Below are 20,479 nucleotides of genomic sequence, written 5' to 3' on the forward strand. Positions count from 1 at the left end.
GGTGGGGCGCTGGGTGCAGCTGTCACCACAGACAGGTGGACTTGTCCCAGGTATCTCTGGAACGCAATTGCAGGCGCCTGTCCAGTTTGCGCTGAAAGCCGGCTGGCTCTCGGCTAAGGCTGCAGAGGAGACTTGTTCTTTCTCTCTGTCAGTGGTCTAGGGGGGACAGCGAACCACGCCCAGTAATGATTGATAGAAAACCCTTTTCTGAGAAAACACCAACCGGAGAATGGCAAAACACCAGCGGCTCTTCCCCTCTGCCACCTTTAAAGACCCGATCCAGGCCCGATCGGGGGTAAATCGCGGTAGGTGAGACAAGGAACAGCTCCGTTCAAATGCAAACAGCTCCCCCAGGCAGTAGAAGTTAATCTCCTTTCTCGGTTTCCGCTTGCCATGGTTAACGTTGCCCAGGCTGCCCCGAGGGAGGCTGAACGTCTCCTGCTGCCAACTGGCTCTTCGCCACATGTGGATCCCGGCAGTGAGGGCGGAGAGGAGCCTGGCTGGTCGGGAGGGCCCTGCCCGCTGCTCTGGAAGCTGCTGTGCATTTGACCTCGGTTATATTTGCACCGAGGCCAGCGATAGCCACCGCACCCACTTGTATCTGATTGCACAGGAACTGAGACGCGCAGCCCTTCATGAGGATCGGCACCGGATTTCCCTCTGTGTGGGGGGAGAAAGCGGTGTCAGGGGAGCAGCTCTGCTCCTCGAGCTGGCTGAGAACCCGGCAGCCCCCCTCTTCGGAGCCCCACCAAACTGCCCCACCGCCTCCTTCTCTGCCTGATCAAGGAACCGACTGCACAGCACCCAGACTGGATCGGGCCTGTGTTAGCCACAGGGCTCAGCTAGCTCAGCAAGAGCTTCCAAGACTAAGCCAGTGGCTATTACAACAAGTTCGTGGACAGATGTAGAGACAGGCCCTGGATGGAGAAGGACCTCAGGCAACTGGAGGAGAAGACACAGGAGCCAGCACTGGGAACAGAACCCAGGTGTCCTGATCTGCAGCTGATGCCTTATCCAGCAGTCCCCACCTAACCCCACCAGCTGGGGGCTAGAATACCGAAGGGGAAATAACCCAGCAGAGATGAGCAGAAGTTACCTGCTGTTATTGTCTCAGCCAGGTGGATGCACTGGGTCGCGGCACCGGTGCAATCGATGGTCTCTTCCTGGCATTGCTCAGGGGGCAGAGCGTAGCAGGCTGGGCACCGTCGGCCATTGGGTGTGGTGTCAGGTGCAGGCACTGGGGAGGAGCAGAGCTAAGACTGTCACTGGGGGGGGATGAGGCCCAGGAGACGGCTGGGCTGGGGGATGCCCAGCTCAGTCCTAGAATGGGGAGCTGCAGTTCTGGGCTGCTGGCTGCAGCAGCAACAGGGGAGAGGTTTGCGGCAGGGAGCTCTGGATCCTGCTCTGGGTGAGGCCAGTTGGGTTCACACCTGGGGAGCACCCTAGAACCTTGCTCGCTGAGCTCCCCCCACCACCCCCAGAGCTCAGGGTCATTCTGTGGGGCGCTCCCTGCAGGGTGCAAGGGCAATCCCAGGGCCTGCGTGTAACTCAAGGGGGGCGCCCCCTGCAGGGTGCAAGGACAATCCCAGGGCCTGCGTGTAACTCAAGGGGGGCGCCCCCTGCAGGGTGCAAGGACAATCCCAGGGCCTGCGTGTAACTCAAGGGGGGCGCCCCCTGCAGGGTGCAAGGACAGTCCCAGGGCCTGAGTGTAACTCAAGGGGGCGCCCCCTGCAGGGTGCAAGGACAATCCCAGGGCCTGAGTGTAACTCAAGGGGGCGCCCCCTGCAGGGTGCAAGGACAATCCCAGGGTCTGAGTGTAACTCAAGGGGGCGCCCCTTGCAGGGTGCAAGGACAATCCCAGGGGCTGAGTGTAACTCAATGGGGTGCCCCCTGGAGGGTGGGAGAACAATCTCCAGGGGGCTGAGTGTTACTCAATGGGGCGCCCCCTGGAGGGTGGGAGGACAAATATCATGATGCTAACATGGGGGAGGAGCAGCAGAGATGGGGAGACGTACCGGTAACATTGACTGTTCTGCAGGCGTCTCCCACGCAACGGGTAATGCCTGACCTAGTTGTCATTCCGTTCCCGAAATTCATAGAGATGGGGATGGCTTGACACTGGCTGGAGGGCAAACAACCCTTGAGGGTGAGCTGAACCTTCACTCCCTCTGCACAAAAGAAGCCTGAGATGTATTTACCTTCCACCCCACCCTCTCATTGCCCTTTTCACAAACACACCCAAGTGCCATTTTTCTTTCTCCACTCATAGGGAAACTGAGGCACGGAGAAGGGGAAGTGACGCACCTGAGGTCCCACAGAGCTAGACATAGTGATTTCAGCACCTAAATCCACCATTTAGATCCTGAAACCCCTAGCCATGAATTCGTTTAGTTGCCAAAGAGTTTCCTCACACCTCTTAGCTAGCCCAGGCTGGCTTCAACAACTGGGCGCTTCCCACCTGCAGGGGCTGATTCAGGAAATGCAGTGGGAGGACGCTCACTGGTTCGGGCCCCACACGAAGCCCAATGAGGGAGGAGAGCCTCCATGTGTACCCCAGAGCCCAGTGGACATGGGGGACTCGGCTGCTGTTGTATTTCTTTCTCACAGGTCCCAAAGGCGAGGTGCCGCGAAGGATGAGACAAACAGACAAACAATTGACAGCAGGGGACCAACAGTTCTGAAGACGGAAGGCCCTGAGTTTATTTTTCCCATAGCTTTTATAATCAAGTGAGAGTACATTATTATGAGAAAAGCAATCAGCTATAATTCATCTAGCTCAGCACATCTATCTCTAGTAAAAGCACATTGTTCCTCCCAGGCCTTGAACATGAACTCTCAGAAAACACCTGGTTCAAGCAACACAGCTCCCCCGTGGCTTGCCTCTAAGAGAGCAGATGTCTTGTTTGCAAAACATGTTATGTTGCTTCAGATGCCAAGAGTCCAGCTGGGCCTGGGAGGTATGTAGGAGGGAAAGGCAAAACTCCTTCAGGCTGCTAGGGAAGGTATGACTCTTTCATACAATGTGGGGCAGCTGCACCAGGGGCCAGGCACAACCGGAGCAGGGGAGAGATCTGGGTTGATGTCCCCACCCTAGGGGAAGGCTAGCACCATGGCAGTCTCAGGTCCCTCTCACCTACCCAATGCGGCTTCTGTCACAGCGACAGCACAAGAGTCGTGCCCGGACGGGCAGGTCTCTAGGTTGCCTGTGCAGCTAGTTCCTTGGCCTTGACACACTTCACACTGCAGACAGGCCCCTAGAGATGGGAAGAGGACAAGATGGGTCCCTCCAGACTCTGAAGCTAAAGGACCCCAGCTGGGCACCTTACCCCATTGACCCCATTTCACCAGGAGACGGGTGAAGCGTTACATAGAGAGGTGGTGGAATCTCCATCCCTAGAGGTTTTTAAGACCCGGCTTGACGAAGCCCTGGCTGGGATGATTTAATTAGGGGTGGTTCTACTTTAGGCAAGGGGCTGGAATCGATGACCCCACTGAGGTCCCTTCCAGCCCTGGTGTTCTAGGATTCTCTGATCCCAAAGGAGCAATGATTGACTGACCTCTGCTGGGGATCACAGAGAAATGCCTTTGCTATTGTTTTCAGCTCTTGGTCCTGAGATTCAGATCACCTTATAAGAGAAACTCCTGGGGACAACCCTGTTTGGAAATGCTCTCGGTTTCTGGCCAGCGCTGACATGTAACCACTCAGGACATCTTTCTGGGGACGGAAAGTATAAACATTTCCTCCCATTTTCAGAATTATTTCCCGCTCTGTCCTGGCAACTTTTGCCTCCTAATCTTCTCATTGTTACTATTCACTCAGAGGCTTTCTTCTGTTATTCTCTGGCTGCGTTTTGGTTACTTTAATACAGTGTTTTACCTGGCCAGCAGCTCTGGGTTGCTTGTATGTTGGAGAAGTTAGGCAATCGTACTCTGTAGGAGTACAGCCCCGCTCACCTGTAGCCAGGAGAGCAGCCAGGACGCAGACGGAGAAAGAAGTCTTCATGATGATGCGGAAGCAGTAGGCCAGTGCTGGAGTGTGTGTTGCAGCCATACCTCCAGCTGGGGGATTTATCACAGATGGGCTGAAATGAATTCAGATCATATGTGCAGCTGGTCAACACGGTGGGTGAAACCTCAGAGCCGTTAGCCACGCTTCTGTGGTAGCCCCACCTCTGATTGATCTGTGGCTGGTAAGTTCATGGCACCCAGCCACAGAGAAATCAGAACCCAACCTCAGAGAGTCCTCCCAGAGGGCTGCGATGTAGGGCGACTCTCTGGAGATTCGAAACGATCACATACGAGAACCACAAGTAAGAGGGAGACAAAACAGGCTGCACCATGCTGGAGCGACATTAACTCAACCTTGCTTTAGGCTGGTGCCTCGCCACATCTCCCTTGCAAGTGCCAACAGGACCAGGAAACAAGCCCCAGCCACTCTTAGTGATCCCCTGCCATTGCAAGCCAGAATTGGGACACTTTAGGCCTCTGCAGAGTGGCTCTCAGCCACACACCACTTTTAACGGTAGGGCGATCTCCAGGTCCCTGGCAAGGGCAAATCTTAATCCCTCCTCCAGTGCCAAATTACCTTTGAGCCCCCTCCCCAGAGGTCAGGGCCCCCACTGCTTCAGAGGGAGGAAGAATTGTACTAACCCCTCCCGCACATGGAGGTGAGGTGTCTCTCCCCACATCACACAGCTGGGACACCTTCTGCACCCAGTTAGGGTCCAGCACATTGCTACAGCCATAAACTGCGGGGGGAGACATTCCCCCCTTCCTCTTGGTGGTGGCTGCCTCTGCCCTCCTTCCTCCCACTCTGCCCTCCAGGGGCGTCCCATACTTCAGGGCTGTCATGGCATTTCCATGGCTCTGCAGCTGCCTCAGTTTCCCCACCCTTCTGCTCTGTTCTGCTCCCTGGTAAATGGGGGACAGAGCTGATTTCCCCCACCCTGGAAAACAAAGTCACTCCTCCGGTGTGGCAGCGGGGTGGCTTTTTCCCACCGCCTCCCGTCAGTCTGAGGCAACTCTTTGCCCTTGCTGGGAAGAGAACTGACCATTCCTTTGACGAGTCTCTTTTCGTAGCATCCCATCACACATCAGCCGCTCCGTTTGTATGCTGGCGGTCGCCTTCAGAAGCATTCATAGGCCAGAGGAGTGAGGGTGGGAGCCAGGACTCCCCCCACTGGCTCTGGGAGGGAAGTGGGGTCTAGTGGTTACAGTACTGACCGCACAGTGGGGTGTCACTTACCAGATACTCCTTCCCATAACGTTTGCCTGTGGCCAAGTCAGTGGCTGACTCTGCAGCGTGGAAGAGCTGTAAGTACCCACCTCTCTCCCCGGCCTGCCGTACCTGGGCTATTTGGCTGTCTGTCTCTCTTTTTATGAACAAGCTCAGCTGCCTGCTGTGATGCAATACAGAAACTTTAAAGGGTTTGCATGTGTCATCGGGAAGAATCTATAGGTTTCTATTTCTCTTGCTGGCCTTGTTCACCTTTTGGCTCTGCACACTGACAAATTCTCCTCCCTTCCAGCTTGGAAATTGCACTTGAGGAACAAGTGACAGCAAATCCCCCTAGAAAGCTTTGGGTGGGACGTGGGCATGGGTTGCACCAGGGATGGAGTGACCAGATTCCTGGGTCCTGTCCTTTGGAGAAGCAGGATCCAGTAATTAGAGAAGTGGGGGTGGGAATCGAGACACTCGAGTATGGTGGAGCAGAAAGCAGGGCACATGGAGGAGGGTTTGAAGGACCCTGGAGATCTGGTTCCAGAAGGACATGGGGCCTAGTTAATGCAGGAGGAGGGAGGCCTGCTGGGCAGAACTCCTGCCTTCCAGAGAGCAGTGAGGGGGAATAGGAGCTGAAACTGGTGGTTGGGATTCTTGGCTTCTCTCTCCAGCTCTGGGAGGTGAGTGAGGGCTGGCAGGTTACAGCAGTGGGGCTGGACGTTGTCAAAGTTTGACTCAGACTCACAATTTATCAGACCACTCTGTTTTATTAGCAAAGCTGCTCTACTAATACATTTAGAAGTGAGCCCCCCGAGTGGGGCTCGTGTGTCTTAATTTATACAGTTTTTTGGAGAACAAGTTACAGAGAAGTTACAGACAAAAGAAGAAAAAGATTTTAGTCACCACCCTTCGAGATCCCTGAGACCAGTCAGGTATCTTCAATTACCTGCCACCCTTAACAATCTCCTTTAACAGCTTCCAGTTAACTTAACTAATTGCCCTTCACACCTTCCATTCTGATGCCTGCTTCTTAGACGTGCTGGCTCCATCTTAATTGCTTCTCCATTCAAAAGCTAACTGTCCCTACGTGTGCTCCCTCAGATACTTTGTAACATGTTCTGGCATGCCCTCTCATATACAATGTATCCAGCATGTCCCTTTATACAAGTTATACTTATACAATGTTATACTTCCACAATCCCCCCTTTTGGTCAAGGCTACGCCCATGACCAACGACTTACTGGATTCCATACATCAATCGTTCTTTTTCATTACTTTCACTGGTGACATTTAACAACATTAGATTAGCACTCTGGTTAGGGGTAACCTGATGGATGGTGTGTCTTGTGCAGTTTTGGATACAACAAGAAATCAATTGAAAACACACAAAGATTATTAGAATTCCAAATAGGATAGTCAGGATTCCTTGAAACAACCAGTTTCCCAGGTTGAGAGGAAGTTTATCTTTCCATACCCGGTTCGCCATTCTCCAACCTTGTTTGAATAGTCCCATACACCATGGGACACGATGTATTGGAGACAGCTGCTCCTCCCTAGATTCAGCCCTGTCCCATTACACACCCAGCACCAGTGGCCCTTTCCTTTCACCACACTTATAAGTTTAGGAACATATGTTTTTCCCAGCCCCCAAGTGTCATTTTCCTTCCATGTCCTTTTAAGTGGATAGGGTTCTCCAGCAAGCTCTGAGGAATTCAAAGGGATTGCCATGTTGGGGATACTAGCTTGTGAGTGAGCTGGGATGTGGCTGCAGACCCAGCAATTAGAAATATTCAGGATCTGGGCTATTTGCACCTGTTGTTGGATGAAAGAATTGTCACTGTCACTCTGGATTCCCCAGACCCTCAGGACACAGTAGCTGAGGATTAAGCTTCTCAAAGGACACATGTTGGAAGCAGGACCCTTTCTGGTTCCGACAACCCCTTTCGAGGGAACCGCAGTCACGGTTTTACGTCCACCAGGCAGCAGGCGCTAGGCTCACTACTGCTTCTTGTTTGTTGGGTCCTGCTGTCTGCTTACCCTCTGCTTCTGGCAACCCTTACGAGAGCGCAGATTGTAAGGTATTGCAGGCTGTTCCTCTTTGTCTTCTGGGGTTGAAGCTGGTTCTGCGTGGTCTTGCAGAGGTGCTTGGTCCCCTGGAGGTGGCGCTGGCTTACACTGTGAGGCGTGGATCCATGCAGCGATGCCGGATAATTTCACTGCTGTCTGGGTGGTGAGCAGTACCTGGTATGGACCCTTCCACCGGGGTTCCAAGGTGTGCTTCCGAAGGTGGTGCCGCAGGTAGACCCAATCACCAGGCTCAAGAGTGTGACAGGCAGCAGAGGTGGGTTCCGTCGGCCAGGCTGCTCGCACCTGCGAATGGAAGGAGCTCACAGCTTGCATTAACCCTTTGCAGTACTGGAGGAGCGTGCTGTGAGTTAGGTTTAGGTCTGGGACTGGGGTAATAGTAGCCATTGTTCGCATAGGGCGTCCCATGATGATTTCAAATGGACTCAATTTGTGTCTCTGGGATGGGGATGACCGAATTTCCATAAGGGCCAGTGGTAAAGCAGCTGGCCAGTTTAACCCTGTGGAACTACAGATTTTTGCCAGCTTATTTTTAAGCACACCATTTCGCCTTTCAACTGCCCCTGCACTCTGTGGATGGTAAGGGCAGTGCAACAGGTGGGTGACATGTAATACCTGGTTTAGATGTTGAACAATTTTTCCAGTAAAATGTGTTCCCCGGTCACTAGACAAAGTGGCAGGAATTCCCTTGGTAGGGATAATGTGGTTTAACAGACATTTTGCAACAGACAATGAATCAGCTTTGCGACAGGGAAAGGCTTCAATCCAACCCGAAAATAGACATATTATAACTAAAATGAATTCATATTTCTGACACTTGGGCATTTGTACAAAATCAAGTTGCCAGTGTAGGAAAGGTGCTTGAGGCAAACCCCGGAACCCTTGTGTTACTTTTACAGATTTGCCTACATTGTGGCTTTGACAAGTAACACAAGCGGCACAGTGGCGGGTTGCAAAGGAGCTGAAATGGGGAGCCCACCACCCCACCTTACTCATAGCAGAGACCATCCCCTCCTTGCTGACATGCGAAACACCATGTAGCAGGGCGGCTAGAGACGGGTAGAGTGAGAGGGGGGCTACAAAGGTACTGGTGGGCGATCGCCAAAGGGAATCAGAATGCAAAGAGCAACCCAAAGCACTCCAGGAGTCTTTCTCTGTTTCTGGGGCTGAATCCTGGAGCTGAGCGAGATGAGACAGGGACGGTGGCATTACAGAGACAGAGAGGGGACCAAGAAACGCTTCTGGTGAAGGTTTTATAGTGGCAGCATGTTTTGCAGCAGCATCAGCAAGTGCATTACCTTTTGCCACCTCGGTGTCTGCCGCTGAGTGGCCAGTACACTTAACAATTGCCAAGGCAGACGGTAGTAAAACTGCATACAGGAGGGCGGCAATGTAGGGGCCATTCTTGATAGGGGTACCAGTAGAGGTAAGAAAACCTCGAGCCTGCCAGAGGGTGCCAAAGTCATGCACAACCCCAAAGGCATACCGAGAATCAGTAAAAATAGTGGCAGAGAGCCCCTCGGCTAGAAAGCAGGCACGGGTTAGGGCAATCAGTTCAGCCACCTGGGCAGAGGTCACAGAGGGTAAGGGCACAGCTTCTATGGTTTCAGAGAGAGAGACCACAGCGTACCCTGCAAGAAGGTGGCCTTGGTCATTTCTATAACAGGACCCATCAGTGAATAATACCAAGTCAGAGTCAGGGAGAGGTACATCTGAAAGGTCAGGGCGCAGGACAGTGATAGCAGAGACAGTTGCAAGGCAGTCATGGGGTTCACCATCACAGGTAAAGGAAGGAGGGTAGCAGGGTTTAACCGGGAGCAGCGCTTAATAGTGATATGTGAGGCTGAAAGCAGCAAAAGTTCATACCTAGTGAGGCGAGCAGAGGAGAGGTGAGCAGTGTTGCGTTGCAGAAGGAGAGTTTCCACAGAATGGGGAACCATGAGAGTGAGAGGAGAGCGGAGGACAAGGGACTCAGACATCTCGACCAGGCGCGCTGCAGCAGCTACAGCGCGTAGGCAAGGGGGTAAACCCTGGGCTACAGGGTCCAAGGTTGCAGAAAAATAAGCCACCGGGCGATTTCTGTCACGGTGCTCCTGAGTAAGAACCCCGAGGGCACAAGCAGATTGTTCGTGACAGAAAAGGGTAAAAGGTTTGTCATAGTTAGGTAGCCCTAAGGCAGGGGCAGAGGCTAAATTCTGCTTAAGGGAGATGAAAGCAGCATTTGCTTCAAGTGGCCATGGCATGGGGTTAGGTACAGAGGATCGAGTGAGTTCTTGGAGTGGTTTAGCCAGAGAAGCATATTGGGGAATCCATTGCCTACAGAACCCTGTCATGCCTAAGAACTTTCTGACCTGGCGTGGAGAGCAAGGCTGGGGAAAGCTAAGGATGGCTTGTACCCGGGCTGGAGAGAGTGTACGGGAGCCCTGGGAGAGAAGGAAGCCTAGGTATGTGACAGAGGTTTGGCAGAGCTGCAATTTTCTGCAAGAAGCCTTATGACCCTTGTTCGCTAAAGCTGTGAGAAGTGTTAGTGAATCAGTTTCTGAGGCAGACAGAGAGGGGGAGCACAGGAGTAAGTCGTCCACATATTGGATCAGTGTGGATCCTGATGGGAAAACCAGATCAGCGAGATCCCTGGCTAGGGCTTGAGAAAAATAGGATGGACTCTCTGTATACCCCTGGGGAAGGGTAGTCCATGTATATTGCTGCCCTTGTAGGAGAAGGCAAAGAGATACTGGGATTCAGAGTGAACTGGGACAGAAGAAAGCGGAGCACAAATCTACAACAGTAAAGTGGGTTGCATTTGGAGGAATAGACGCTAGTATTGTAGCAGGGTTAGGAACCACTGGAAAAGAAGGTATGACAATACGGTTAATAGCTCGAAGGTCTTGAACAAATCGCCACGATTTGCCATCAGCCTTTTGAACTGGGAGGATAGGGGTGTTACAGGGGCTGGAACAAGGGACAATAATCAGAGAGGGAGCTGTGTTAGTCTGTATCTTCAAGAGCAACAAGAAGTCCTGTGGCACCTTAAAGACTAACAGATATTATGGAGCATAAGCTTTCGTGGGCAACGACCCACATGAATCGGGGTGGGGGGGTGTCAGAGGAGTATTTCAAGAGGAGGGTCCCTCTAAAAGGGAGGGCCAGAGTAGACAAGGTCTATTCAGTCAGGGTGGAAATGGCCCAGTATCAGTAGCACACATCAAGAGAGGAGAAGAAACAAGTCAGATCAGTCAGGGGGGATGTGGCCCATCCTCAGATTCTAAAGTGGAGCTGTTAACGCCCCGGGCAGAGAAGCTGCTTTTGTAATGGGCCAACCACTCCCAGTCTCTGTTTAATCCTTGGCTCATGGAGTCAAATTTGCAAATAAATTGCAGCTCAGAGATTTCTCTCTCCATTTGATTTTTGAAATGTTTTTGTTGTAGGACGGCTACTTTTAAATCTGTTACTGAGCGTCCAGGGAAACTGACGTGTTCTCCTACAGGTTTAAGTATGTTGCCATTCCTGATGTCAGATTTAGGTCCATGTCTTCTTTTACATAGAGAATAAAAGAATAATCGACATAAATCTCTATGTAAAAGAATAGATGAACATAAATCAGACATCAGGAATGGCAACATACTTAAACCTGTAGGAGAACACGTCAGTTTCCCTGGACGCTCAGAAACAGATTTAAAAGTAGCCGTCCTACAACAAAAAAAAATTCAAAAATCAAATGGAAAGAAAAATCTCTGAGCTGCAATTTATTTGCAAATTTAACTCCATCAGCCAAGGATTAAACAGAGACTGGGAGTGGCTGGACCCTTGCAAAAGCTGTTTCTTTTCCCTGGAAGTTCACACCTCTACATTAGAATCTGACAATGGGCCACATCCCCCCTGACTGATCTGACTTGTTTCTTCTCCTGTTTTGATGTGTGCTACTGATATTGGGCCATTTCCACCCTCACTGAATAGACCTTGGCAGCTCTGGCCCTCCCTTTTACTAGGACCCCCCCTCTCTTTAAATACCCCTCTGAACTTTAAATACCCCCCATGCAGCTGATGAAGTGGGCCTTTGCCCATGAAAGCTTATGCTCCAAAATATCTGGACATGCAAGGTCTCTCACAGATTGGTGGTCTGATGGAGTAGGGCAAAGGCTGGGGAGTTTGAAGCCCTGGGTTCTAAGCAGAGCCCTCAGGAGGGGAATGTGGCTTTTAGCTGGGCCTGGTTCTTGTTTCAATCACTCCATCCTTGGGCAGGTTGTGGGAACTATTCTGCCTTTTCACTGCCTGTGTTATAACAATATTGCCTCCTCCACCAGATCTGCTGTAACCTTTGGGAAGTTCTGGGTACTTCTGGACATGAGGACTAAGCTCTGAGGGTGTTTTGGTCTTCTCCTTCCTTCATCCCATTGACAGTGCTTCCAGGAGTGCTACTCTGAAATAGGCTGTATTGTGTGTGCACACACTATTTCAGAATAAGGTTTGCTTATTTGGGGACTTCCCTGTAGTGTAGACGTGTTATTCTGGAGTAGCTTATTTTGGAATAATAACTCTGGAATAAACTATACCGGAATAGCTCTGTAGTGTAGACAGACCCTCCGAGACCCCTGGAGGGAGATAGGCGTGAGCTGTCTTTAGGACAGTGGGTTCCAACCTGGGGTCTGTGGACTTCTGGGAGTCCATGAGGGTACTGCAGGGGGGTCCATGAAAAAAATAAAAGAGAAATAAAAATGATTGTAGAAAATAAGTTTTAAACAAAGTGCAAAGTTTCATACAATTGTTTTTAAATTAAATGTCTTCCAATAATGTTATGAATTGCTGTTTGAATATCCATGCTGTGGTTGCCTTTTTCATCGATTGCAGTGTCCATAGTGGCCAGAATTGGCTTTGATGGGGGGACTGTGAATGGTCTGGGGGCAGGTGATTGTAGGTCTGCATGAATGAAAAGGCTAGGAACCAGTGGTTTCGGATATTCTTGCTAGGCAGATTTAGCACACATACCCCCAAAGTTTCTTTAATTGGGTGGGGTAGTTTTGGGTCCCCTCCAATAGGATCCCTGTTGCTCGGGTCAGACTGAGGAAGGGCAAGCGGTCAGGGCAGCTGCTTTTCTAAGGGCTGCATGTCCCTTGTGAGCTGGGAGAAGCTGAGTCCCCCAGCAGAATGCAGGCTGGCGTCCCTCCCTTTGAGACACTTTCCCGCAAGTCAGTGATACCGTTAATCTTCTAATGAGACAGCCTGGGCGATGCTAATTATAGGCAGCAGAAACTTGGAAAGGAAAATCATCTCTCCTATTTTAGTTGTCTGCTTGGCACGTTGCTTTGATGTGAGCCCAGCTGTTCTAGTTCAATTGTCCCAGTTGGTGCGATTCACCGGCTGGAGCCATTGGGGAAAGTCATTTGCATTATGCTAGTCTGGGTTTTGTATTTTCTTGTACAAAGGTTTTCTTTAAATCTGTGCGCTCGGGGCGTAACTGAGTGGTAGTGGTCAGGGGGTTATTCAGTTAGCTGGCTGGTCAGCAGCGATTTCAGCAAGGCTGCCTGAGTCCCAGCCAGTGCGGAGTTTGCTAATTCATGCCTTGGTATTATGCTTTATATTTGTTAAGTTGTATTCTTAGACACTTGGTATCTAACTCCATTTGTATCTAAGACTCCGTTTGAGGGAGATATTCTGCTGCTATCCTGTAAACCATGGTTTCCCAAACGGGGGGCTTGCCCCCTGGGGTGGGATGAAGAAATTCCAGGGGGGCACAAGGTGACCCAGCCTCCCATCATTCCCCCCACCCCAAGAAAGAACCAGCCTTTGCTTCCGGCTCTTAGCCCCTGCCATTTTACATGGGCGAACCAGCGCAGACACTAGAAAAATCAGGCAGCCGGCGAAGTTCCACGTGGAGCAAGCTGCCCTTTGCAAAGGTAAGTGAGTGTGGGTTGGGGAGCAGGGGCAGGAAGATGGGGTTAGATGGGGGATTGGTGGCGCTTGGCTTTGGGGGAGGAGTGGGGAGGGGCTTGGGCAGGTGGCTCATGGCTCACAGGGCTTGGGCAGCCAACTCGCAGGGCTCGCGCTCGGTGGCTGGTGGGCCTCGGACAGCTGGCGAGCCTTGGATGGCTGGCCCCCATAAGCGTGGGCCTCGGGCCTCTGGCAGCATGGGGCTTGGAGTGGTGGGCAGGTGGCTGGTCCCAACAGCGTGGGACTTGGGCAGGCTGCTCAAACGTCTGGCCCACAGCTCACAGGGCTCAGGTGTCTGGAGGGCAGGCAGCTGCCCCAGCTGTGCGGTGTCCCAGCTTCTGGCGGGCAGGTGGCTGGCCCCAGAAGGGCAGGGCTTGGTTGGCTCAGGCAGCCAGCACAGGGCTCAGGCAGCTGGCCAGCTGGGGTTGCACCAGACACCCGCAAGGGGCCAAGAAAAACAGTTTGTGTTTATTTTTAATTTTAAGTAACATTTTTATATCAAGCGTTTGTGTCTATTTTAAATTATGAATTGAATTTTATGTGAAAGGGGGGTTGATGATGGTAATGAAGAGGCGGGGGGAGTGAGGGTTTCTCAAAAATCAAAAGGGGGGTGCCTGATGCCGAAAAGTTTGGGAACCACTACGGTAAACCCTGCGCTGTGTCCGTGTGAGGACGGGGGTGTTGGACATCCATCCGGAAGTATGAATGTGGGTGATTACCGGGTGAGCCTCGAGAGCCAGCCTGTCCAGACAACAACGACTTGGAGGCTGAGGAATAAAAGGGGGCTGGATACTGCAGCTATGACCCACCCAGAGAGGAAGATTAAGTCTCATCTGTAGGGGGTGATTCACACAGAAACCTGGGGCAGTGGAGTAGGATCAACCCCATCTGCTATTGATTGATGACTCATGGTGCCTGAATTATGGACTAAGAATGTACAGCACCTAGCACATGGTGGGGGGCGGTTGCTGGGCCATGACCGGGGAGCCTGGCTGCTACTGTAATGTACCTAATAACTTGCAATTATGTTGTACAGCACCTAGCATGTGGAGGTCCTAGGCTGACAGCAGCTATAAAACATTTCTCCTTCATAAGAGGCTGGGGAGCAGGAACTTTAACCCGACAGTTGCTGTGTGGTCTCTTTCGTGGGAGCAGCTCCCCCCAAGCACATCATTTCTGGGGGAATGGACCTGGTGAGTGCTGGCTCTGCAGACCCAAACCTGAGCTCAGGAGTCTGACTCCAGACCAATAATGTAGCCCCAGCCTCATGAATCTCTGCCATGTTGCAGCTGCTGAAGGGGGCTGAGGTCGTGTACTAACTCACGCATGTGTCCTAGCAGAGAGCCCAGCCTCAGCCTGCCACTTGGGACAGCTCACGGGCGAGTTCTGGGACTTCGCAGCTTAGAAAAGAGGCGACACAGGGGGCTATGACGGGGGCTAAAAAATCCTGACTCGTGTGGAGAACGTGAACAAGGAAACATTATTTACTTGTTCCCACCACACAAGAGCAAGCAGTCACCCGATGAAATCAACAGGCAGCAGGTTTCAAACACATAAAAGGCAGCGCAGGGCCGGTCGGCAGAACTCCTCGCCAGAGGAGGGCGTGAAGACCCGGACTTTAACGGGGTTTGAAGAAGGAGCCCGATACGTTCCTGGAGGGGAGGTCCAGCAAGGGTGGTTAGCCAGGCGGGGAGGGAACGGTGTCCCTCACCTCTGCTTGCCACATGCTGGGAATGGATGACAAGGGGGGCGTCACTTGATGATTGTTTGTTCACTCCCTCTGGGGCACCTGGTGTTGAGCGCTGTCGGCAGGCAGGGCAGTGGGCAAGATGGACCTTTGGGCTGACCCAGTGTGGCTGTTCTGATGTTCTTAAGACACGGAGGAGAGGAGGTTGTGGTGGGTTGGGAGGGGGAAGAGGTGGAGCACAGGTGGGACCAAGGTGAGGCACACGTTTTGGGATGCAGGAAGGTAACGTTCTCCTCATCCACCTCATTTCTCCCCTCCGTGGCCATCCGTTCTTGGAGATGCCTCAGCCCCCGGGCCTCATATGCTCGGCAAAGTGACAGGAAAAACAAGGGGGGACTTGGGCCGTCCTTTCTGCAGGGCTCCGGAGGAAGAGACGGAACAGAGCCCGGCCGGAGGGAAAGGCAGACTCCTGAGAAGGTGGCAGAGCGATAAGGAAGGGACGTGTTGGGAAGGACACCGGTGGAGCTGGACACCAGTGGGAAGGACACCGGTGGAGCTGGACACCGGTGGGAAGGACACCGGTGGAGCTGGACACCGGTGGGAAGGACACCGGTGGAGCTGGACACCGGTGGGAAGGACGCCAGTGGACAGTGCTGAGGGAATTCAGGCTGAGCCGGTTTGGCCAGGAGAAACGTTTTGACCTCTACGTAAAGGCCGAGCGCCGGTGATACACGAGACACCCCTGGCTCTGGGTGGGGGGGGGAGGGCAGGGCCGGGCCAGGGCCCCTCCCCCTCCATGGACACCAGGGGCTAATGCGGAGCTGGACAGCTCCCCGGAGAGGGGGCAGGGTGGGGGTGAGGGGGGCAATGCTGGCGCAGTGCCCCAGGTGCAGCTTCATGTGCTCCTCCACCAGGGTCCCTCTCTGCCCAGTGCCTCCAACTTACAGGGCTGTGGGTCTCCTCCCGGGACTGGGCTGGGCACTGGTAGGGGCTACACGGAGTCAGGCCACCACGTGGTTCCCTGGGCAGGGGACAGAGAAGGAGTGAGAAGGACAGTGCAGGTCAGAGCCCAGGTGCATGCCCCTCTGCTGGCTGGGTCGCAGGCAGGGCTCGGCCCTTCCTCTCTGCTCCTCCGCTGTGAGCTCCCTCCACTCTTGGCACCCACGCTGGAGGTGCTGCCCCCATGCGAGGAGAAACATGCTCAGCCGAGCGGTGGAGGGTCAGCAGCAGGTTGAAAGATCCTGCCCAAGAGGGACAGATGGCCCATGGGTGGGGCCAACTAACTGCGAATCTGTTGGGTCTCCAGTTCGTATTATTCAGAGCAGTAACGGCAAGGAGATGCGAGCCCAGTGGCTGATGCTGGCTGCAGCAGCGTATGGGAGTGCGACTGCACCACGCAGGGAACTAGGAGAGAAGCTTGAGCAGGAGGAGGCTGGTGACAGCTGGAAGGAGATGCCCGACTGGTCCTCGAGCCACACCTGCAGTGACAGAGGTCCTGGTAGTTGGAGTCACATGGGAGATCGTGGAAGCTGAAGATGCAGGCGTTGCTGTGGGGGGCGCAGGCATCGCTCTGGAGAACTCGGCCGTTGGGGGCGCAGGCGTCGCACTGGAGAACTCGGCCGTGGGGGGCGCAGGCGTCGCGCTGGAGAACTCGGCCGTGGGGGGCTCAGGCGTCGCTCTGGAGAACTCGGCCGTGGGGGGCGCAGGCGTCGCGCTGGAGAACCCGGCCGTGGGGGGCGCAGGCTTCGCGCTGGAGAACTCGGCCGTGGGGGGCGCAGGCGTCGCGCTGGAGAACTCGGCCGTGGGGGGCGCAGGCGTCGCGCTGGAGAACCCGGCCGTGGGGGGCGCAGGCGTCGCGCTGGAGAACCCGGCCGTGGGGGGCGCAGGCGTCGCGCTGGAGAACTCGGCCGTGGGGGGCGCAGGCGTCGCGCTGGAGAACCCGGCCGTGGGGGGCTCAGGCGTCACGCTGGAGAACTCGGCCGTGGGGGGCGCAGGCGTCGCGCTGGAGAACCCGGCTGTGGGGGGCGCAGGCGTCGCGCTGGAGAACCCGGCTGTGGGGGGCGCAGGCGTCGCGCTGGAGAACTCGGCCGTGGGGGGCGCAGGCGTCGCGCTGGAGAACCCGGCCGTGGGGGGCGCAGGCGTCGCGCTGGAGAACTCGGCCGTGGGGGGCTCAGGCCTTGCGTCGGAGAACCCGGCCGTGGGGGGCGCAGGCTTCGCGCTGGAGAACTCGGCCGTGGGGGGCGCAGGCGTCGCGCTGGAGAACTCGGCCGTGGGGGGCGCAGGCGTCGCGCTGGAGAACCCGGCCGTGGGGGGCGCAGGCGTCGCGCTGGAGAACTCGGCCGTGGGGGGCGCAGGCGTCGCGCTGGAGAACTCGGCCGTGGGGGGCTCAGGCGTCGCGCTGGAGAACTCGGCCGTGGGGGGCGCAGGCGTTGCGCCGGAGAACCCGGCCGTGCGGGGCGCAGGCGTCGCGTCGGAGAACCTGGCCGTGCGGGGCGCAGGCGTCGCGTCGGAGAACTCGGCCGTGGGGGGCGCAGGCGTCGCGTCGGAGAACCTGGCCGTGGGGGGCGCAGGCGTCGCGTCGGAGAACCCGGCCGTGCGGGGCGCAGGCGTCGCGTCGGAGAACCCGGCCGTGGGGGGCGCAGGCGTCGCGTCGGAGAACTCGGCCGTGGGGGGCGCAGGCGTCGCGTCGGAGAACCCGGCCGTGGGGGGCTCAGGCGTCGCGCCGGAGAACCTGGCTGTGGGGGGCGCAGGCGTCGCGTCGGAGAACTCGGCTGTGGGGGGCGCAGGCGTCATGCTGGAGAACCTGGCCGTGGGGGGCGCAGGCGTCGCGTCGGAGAACCCGGCCGTGGGGGGCTCAGGCGTCGCGCCGGAGAACCCGGCCGTGCGGGGCGCAGGCGTCGCGTCGGAGAACTCGGCCGTGGGGGGCGCACACGTCATGCTGGAGAACCTGGCCGTGGGGGGCGCAGGCGTCGCGTTGGAGGCTGCAGAGTGTGTCTGGGAAGGTTGACCTGGAGAGGGGAAGTAACCCACTGGGAGATGCTGACAGACTGGCTGATGCTGTGTCCTATATCAGCACTATCCACCCGGCAGTTTACGGGTAGCAACACTTCTCTCCACGTTGAGAGAGGTGGCTGGTACCCCCAGGGTTCCCCAAATACACCCTTCCCAGTACACATGCCCCTCCTGTACCCCCTAGCACCCATAAAACATGGCCACATTTTACCCCCAGTTGCCCTCTCCCCCTCAGTGCCCTCCATTTGGGAACTGGAAATAGGGTTGCCCTAAGAAAAGGGAGCCCTGGCCTCCCGGGTGGGACCAGCTGGCTTCACACTAATGACCTTCCCACTAAACTCCAACCCTCAGTGTTACTCAACGGGGCACCCCCTGCTGGGCAGAGGAGTTTGCAGGCAGAGATGGGGATACACACCTGTAGTGGTGCCTGGTCCACAGGCATCTCCCATGCAGCAGGTGAATCTCGTCCTCATTTCCATCCCATTCCCAAACTTCACGGAGACGGGGATGGACTGACACTGCGTGGAGTTCACACAGCCCTGGAGGACATTCTGGGTCATCGCCCCCGCTGCACAGGAGGAAAAGCTTGGAGTTGATCCCTTTCCACCCCTGTCCCATTGATGGCCTTGGCACAACGAGGATCACAAGCCATTAGCCTTCCCCTCCTCCTGGGGAAACTGAGGCACTGAGCTGGGACGTGACTCCCCCAAGGTTCCACGGGGCCAGACAAAGCGAGTTCAGCCCCTCACTCCAGCATTTAAATCCTCCAGCTCAACACTCACTCGCTACCCCCAGCCTCCAGCTCATCAAGTCCTTTCTCGGCCAAGTTTCCACCAGGGGGTAGGTGCGATCCAGCACCATGGAGTCCAGCTCCTCCCTTGGCTATGGCAGTACTCCCAGCCTAGACGTCCCCCAGCCAATATCACCTGTGGGCCCTGATCCAGAGGACGCCCTCAGAGCACTCTCCCTGGATCAGGCCCTGCACTATGTCCAGCTGTGGGGATTGGTGGGGGGTGGGGCTGCTCCCACAGACCCAGGAGCCCAGGGGGTCGGATGTTCCCTGCGGGTGCAGGAGAATTAATGTCCTGGGAATGGGTAACTGTTCACACCATGTTGGGCCACTTCAGCTTGGGAAACAGAGGGACCCGCATGGAGGCCAGAGGGCCGCACACGACCGTAGGATGGGACAGAGCTGGCCTGAAGTTCCCACCCACTTTCGGCCGAATGCACGGGGAAGGGCCGGGGTTGAAGATACAGACATTCATAAACCGCTGCCTACGGTACATCCGTCGCATCACACGGCAAAATTTGCGCTGCCTCTGCCCTACGAGATCAAATCCAATTTAAAGGAGTTTGCTTGACATTAAAACGTCACTGTCTCCACCGTAAACGTCAGTGGCTCGATCTAGTCTGCCCTAGTATCAACAACAATACGTCCATGTTAACTGATAGGTGTAGCATCAATCTCCAGTTTAAAAGCTCGAATAAAGGCTGGTGTGGAAGTGACATTCGAATTTATTAGCCTCTGCAAGTGTCCCGTACGCATCTCACAAATCTAGGCGCTGAACCTGACCCCCAGCTCCTCCCCAGGGCTTCTCGCTGTCGGTTTCCCAGATCCCACAGCTTGGGGAACTCAGGAAACTGACCAGGGCTGCTGCTCCTGGCTCCCGGCTCAGAATGCGGGGCTGAGGGAACTGCGGGAGAGGTTCCCACAATGCACTGCCGCAGCAGGCGATGTTTGGTGATTTCAGTGTGGAAACAGTATGTTGAACTTTTTGGGAGCCTGTGGGGAGTGAAGATATTCAAAATTGAATTTTCAAAGAAGGCATTATAAAATCAATTTTTAATAGATTCGAATTCATCTTGTAGTGTAGACGTAGCCTGGCTCACAAAGAGGAGCTTTGAAACAGAGCAGGAGAAGAACCACTTGACGTTCAAACCAAGAGAAGAAAGAGGGGATAGCTGGGCCACATTCTCAGAAAAGCATCATCCAGCAGAGTCCATCCAGCTCTCCCATGGAACCCGCGAGGAAAATGCAAAAGAGGAAGACCTCAGACAACATGGAGAAGATCTATTGAGACTGAAGGACAACAACTGGGATAAGCTAGAAGTTCTGTCCTGAGACAGAGTGAGGTGGAGGAGATGTGCAGGTGACCTGTGCTCCACTCGGAGGACAAGGGTTTAAGTTAGCGTTTAAGTCAAGTTAAGTTAAGACAAGGGTTTAAGTCAAGTTAGGGGGGTTGAACTGGGCTCCCCATGGTCTAGTTGAGACCCTCTGCTCCTGGGGTCTCCTGGCAGCCCCTCCTCCACTGCCCCGGTCCAGAAACCCAACTTCTGGTGAGGGGATGCTGGCTTGGTGGCAGAGCTGGGTACCTCCATGCAGCCAGGACGTAGACACACAACCCAGAGGAGGGGGAGGGGGAGGGCCTTAGGCCACACCCCTCTCCTCAGCATTTGCTGTCTGCTGAGTCACTCTGGTTAGGCTCCATCCCACTTACCCCACTTTATCTCAGTCCAAGCGATGCCACACGAGTCTTCCCAAGGGGCGC

The 20,479-nt window shown here is 54.8% G+C and overlaps 1 protein-coding gene across 1 annotated transcript; it reads right to left on the reverse strand.

The window, feature by feature from the left end:
• Positions 1-397: 397 nt before the first annotated feature.
• Positions 398-4,003, reverse strand: LOC142004074 (phospholipase A2 inhibitor gamma subunit B-like). The gene is made up of 5 exons (XM_074981494.1): positions 3,955-4,003; positions 3,138-3,254; positions 2,016-2,168; positions 1,097-1,237; positions 398-660 (listed from the first exon to the last, which is right to left on the reverse strand). Exons 1-5 carry the CDS (start codon positions 4,001-4,003, stop codon positions 398-400), a joined length of 723 nt encoding a protein of 240 aa, XP_074837595.1.
• Between the last annotated feature and the right edge of the window lie 16,476 nt (positions 4,004-20,479).

The sequence above is a fragment of the Carettochelys insculpta genome, chromosome 30 (genome assembly GCF_033958435.1).
Source record: "Carettochelys insculpta isolate YL-2023 chromosome 30, ASM3395843v1, whole genome shotgun sequence".
In the NCBI taxonomy this organism is placed as follows: domain Eukaryota; kingdom Metazoa; phylum Chordata; order Testudines; family Carettochelyidae; genus Carettochelys; species Carettochelys insculpta.

What these genes read in the sequence shown, in the direction of transcription:
- LOC142004074 (XM_074981494.1), bottom strand. Translation starts at nt 4,003, where the DNA reads ATGAAGACTTCTTTCTCCGTCTGCGTCCTGGCTGCTCTCCTGGCTACA. An exon ending in GGCTGCTCTCCTGGCTACAG is followed by an intron (nt 3,255 to 3,954) that starts GTGAGCGGGGCT and finishes TCCCATCTCTAG; the next exon opens with GGGCCTGTCTGCAGTGTGAA. An exon ending in CAGAACAGTCAATGTTACCG is followed by an intron (nt 1,238 to 2,015) that starts GTACGTCTCCCC and finishes GCTCCTCCCCAG; the next exon opens with TGCCTGCACCTGACACCACA.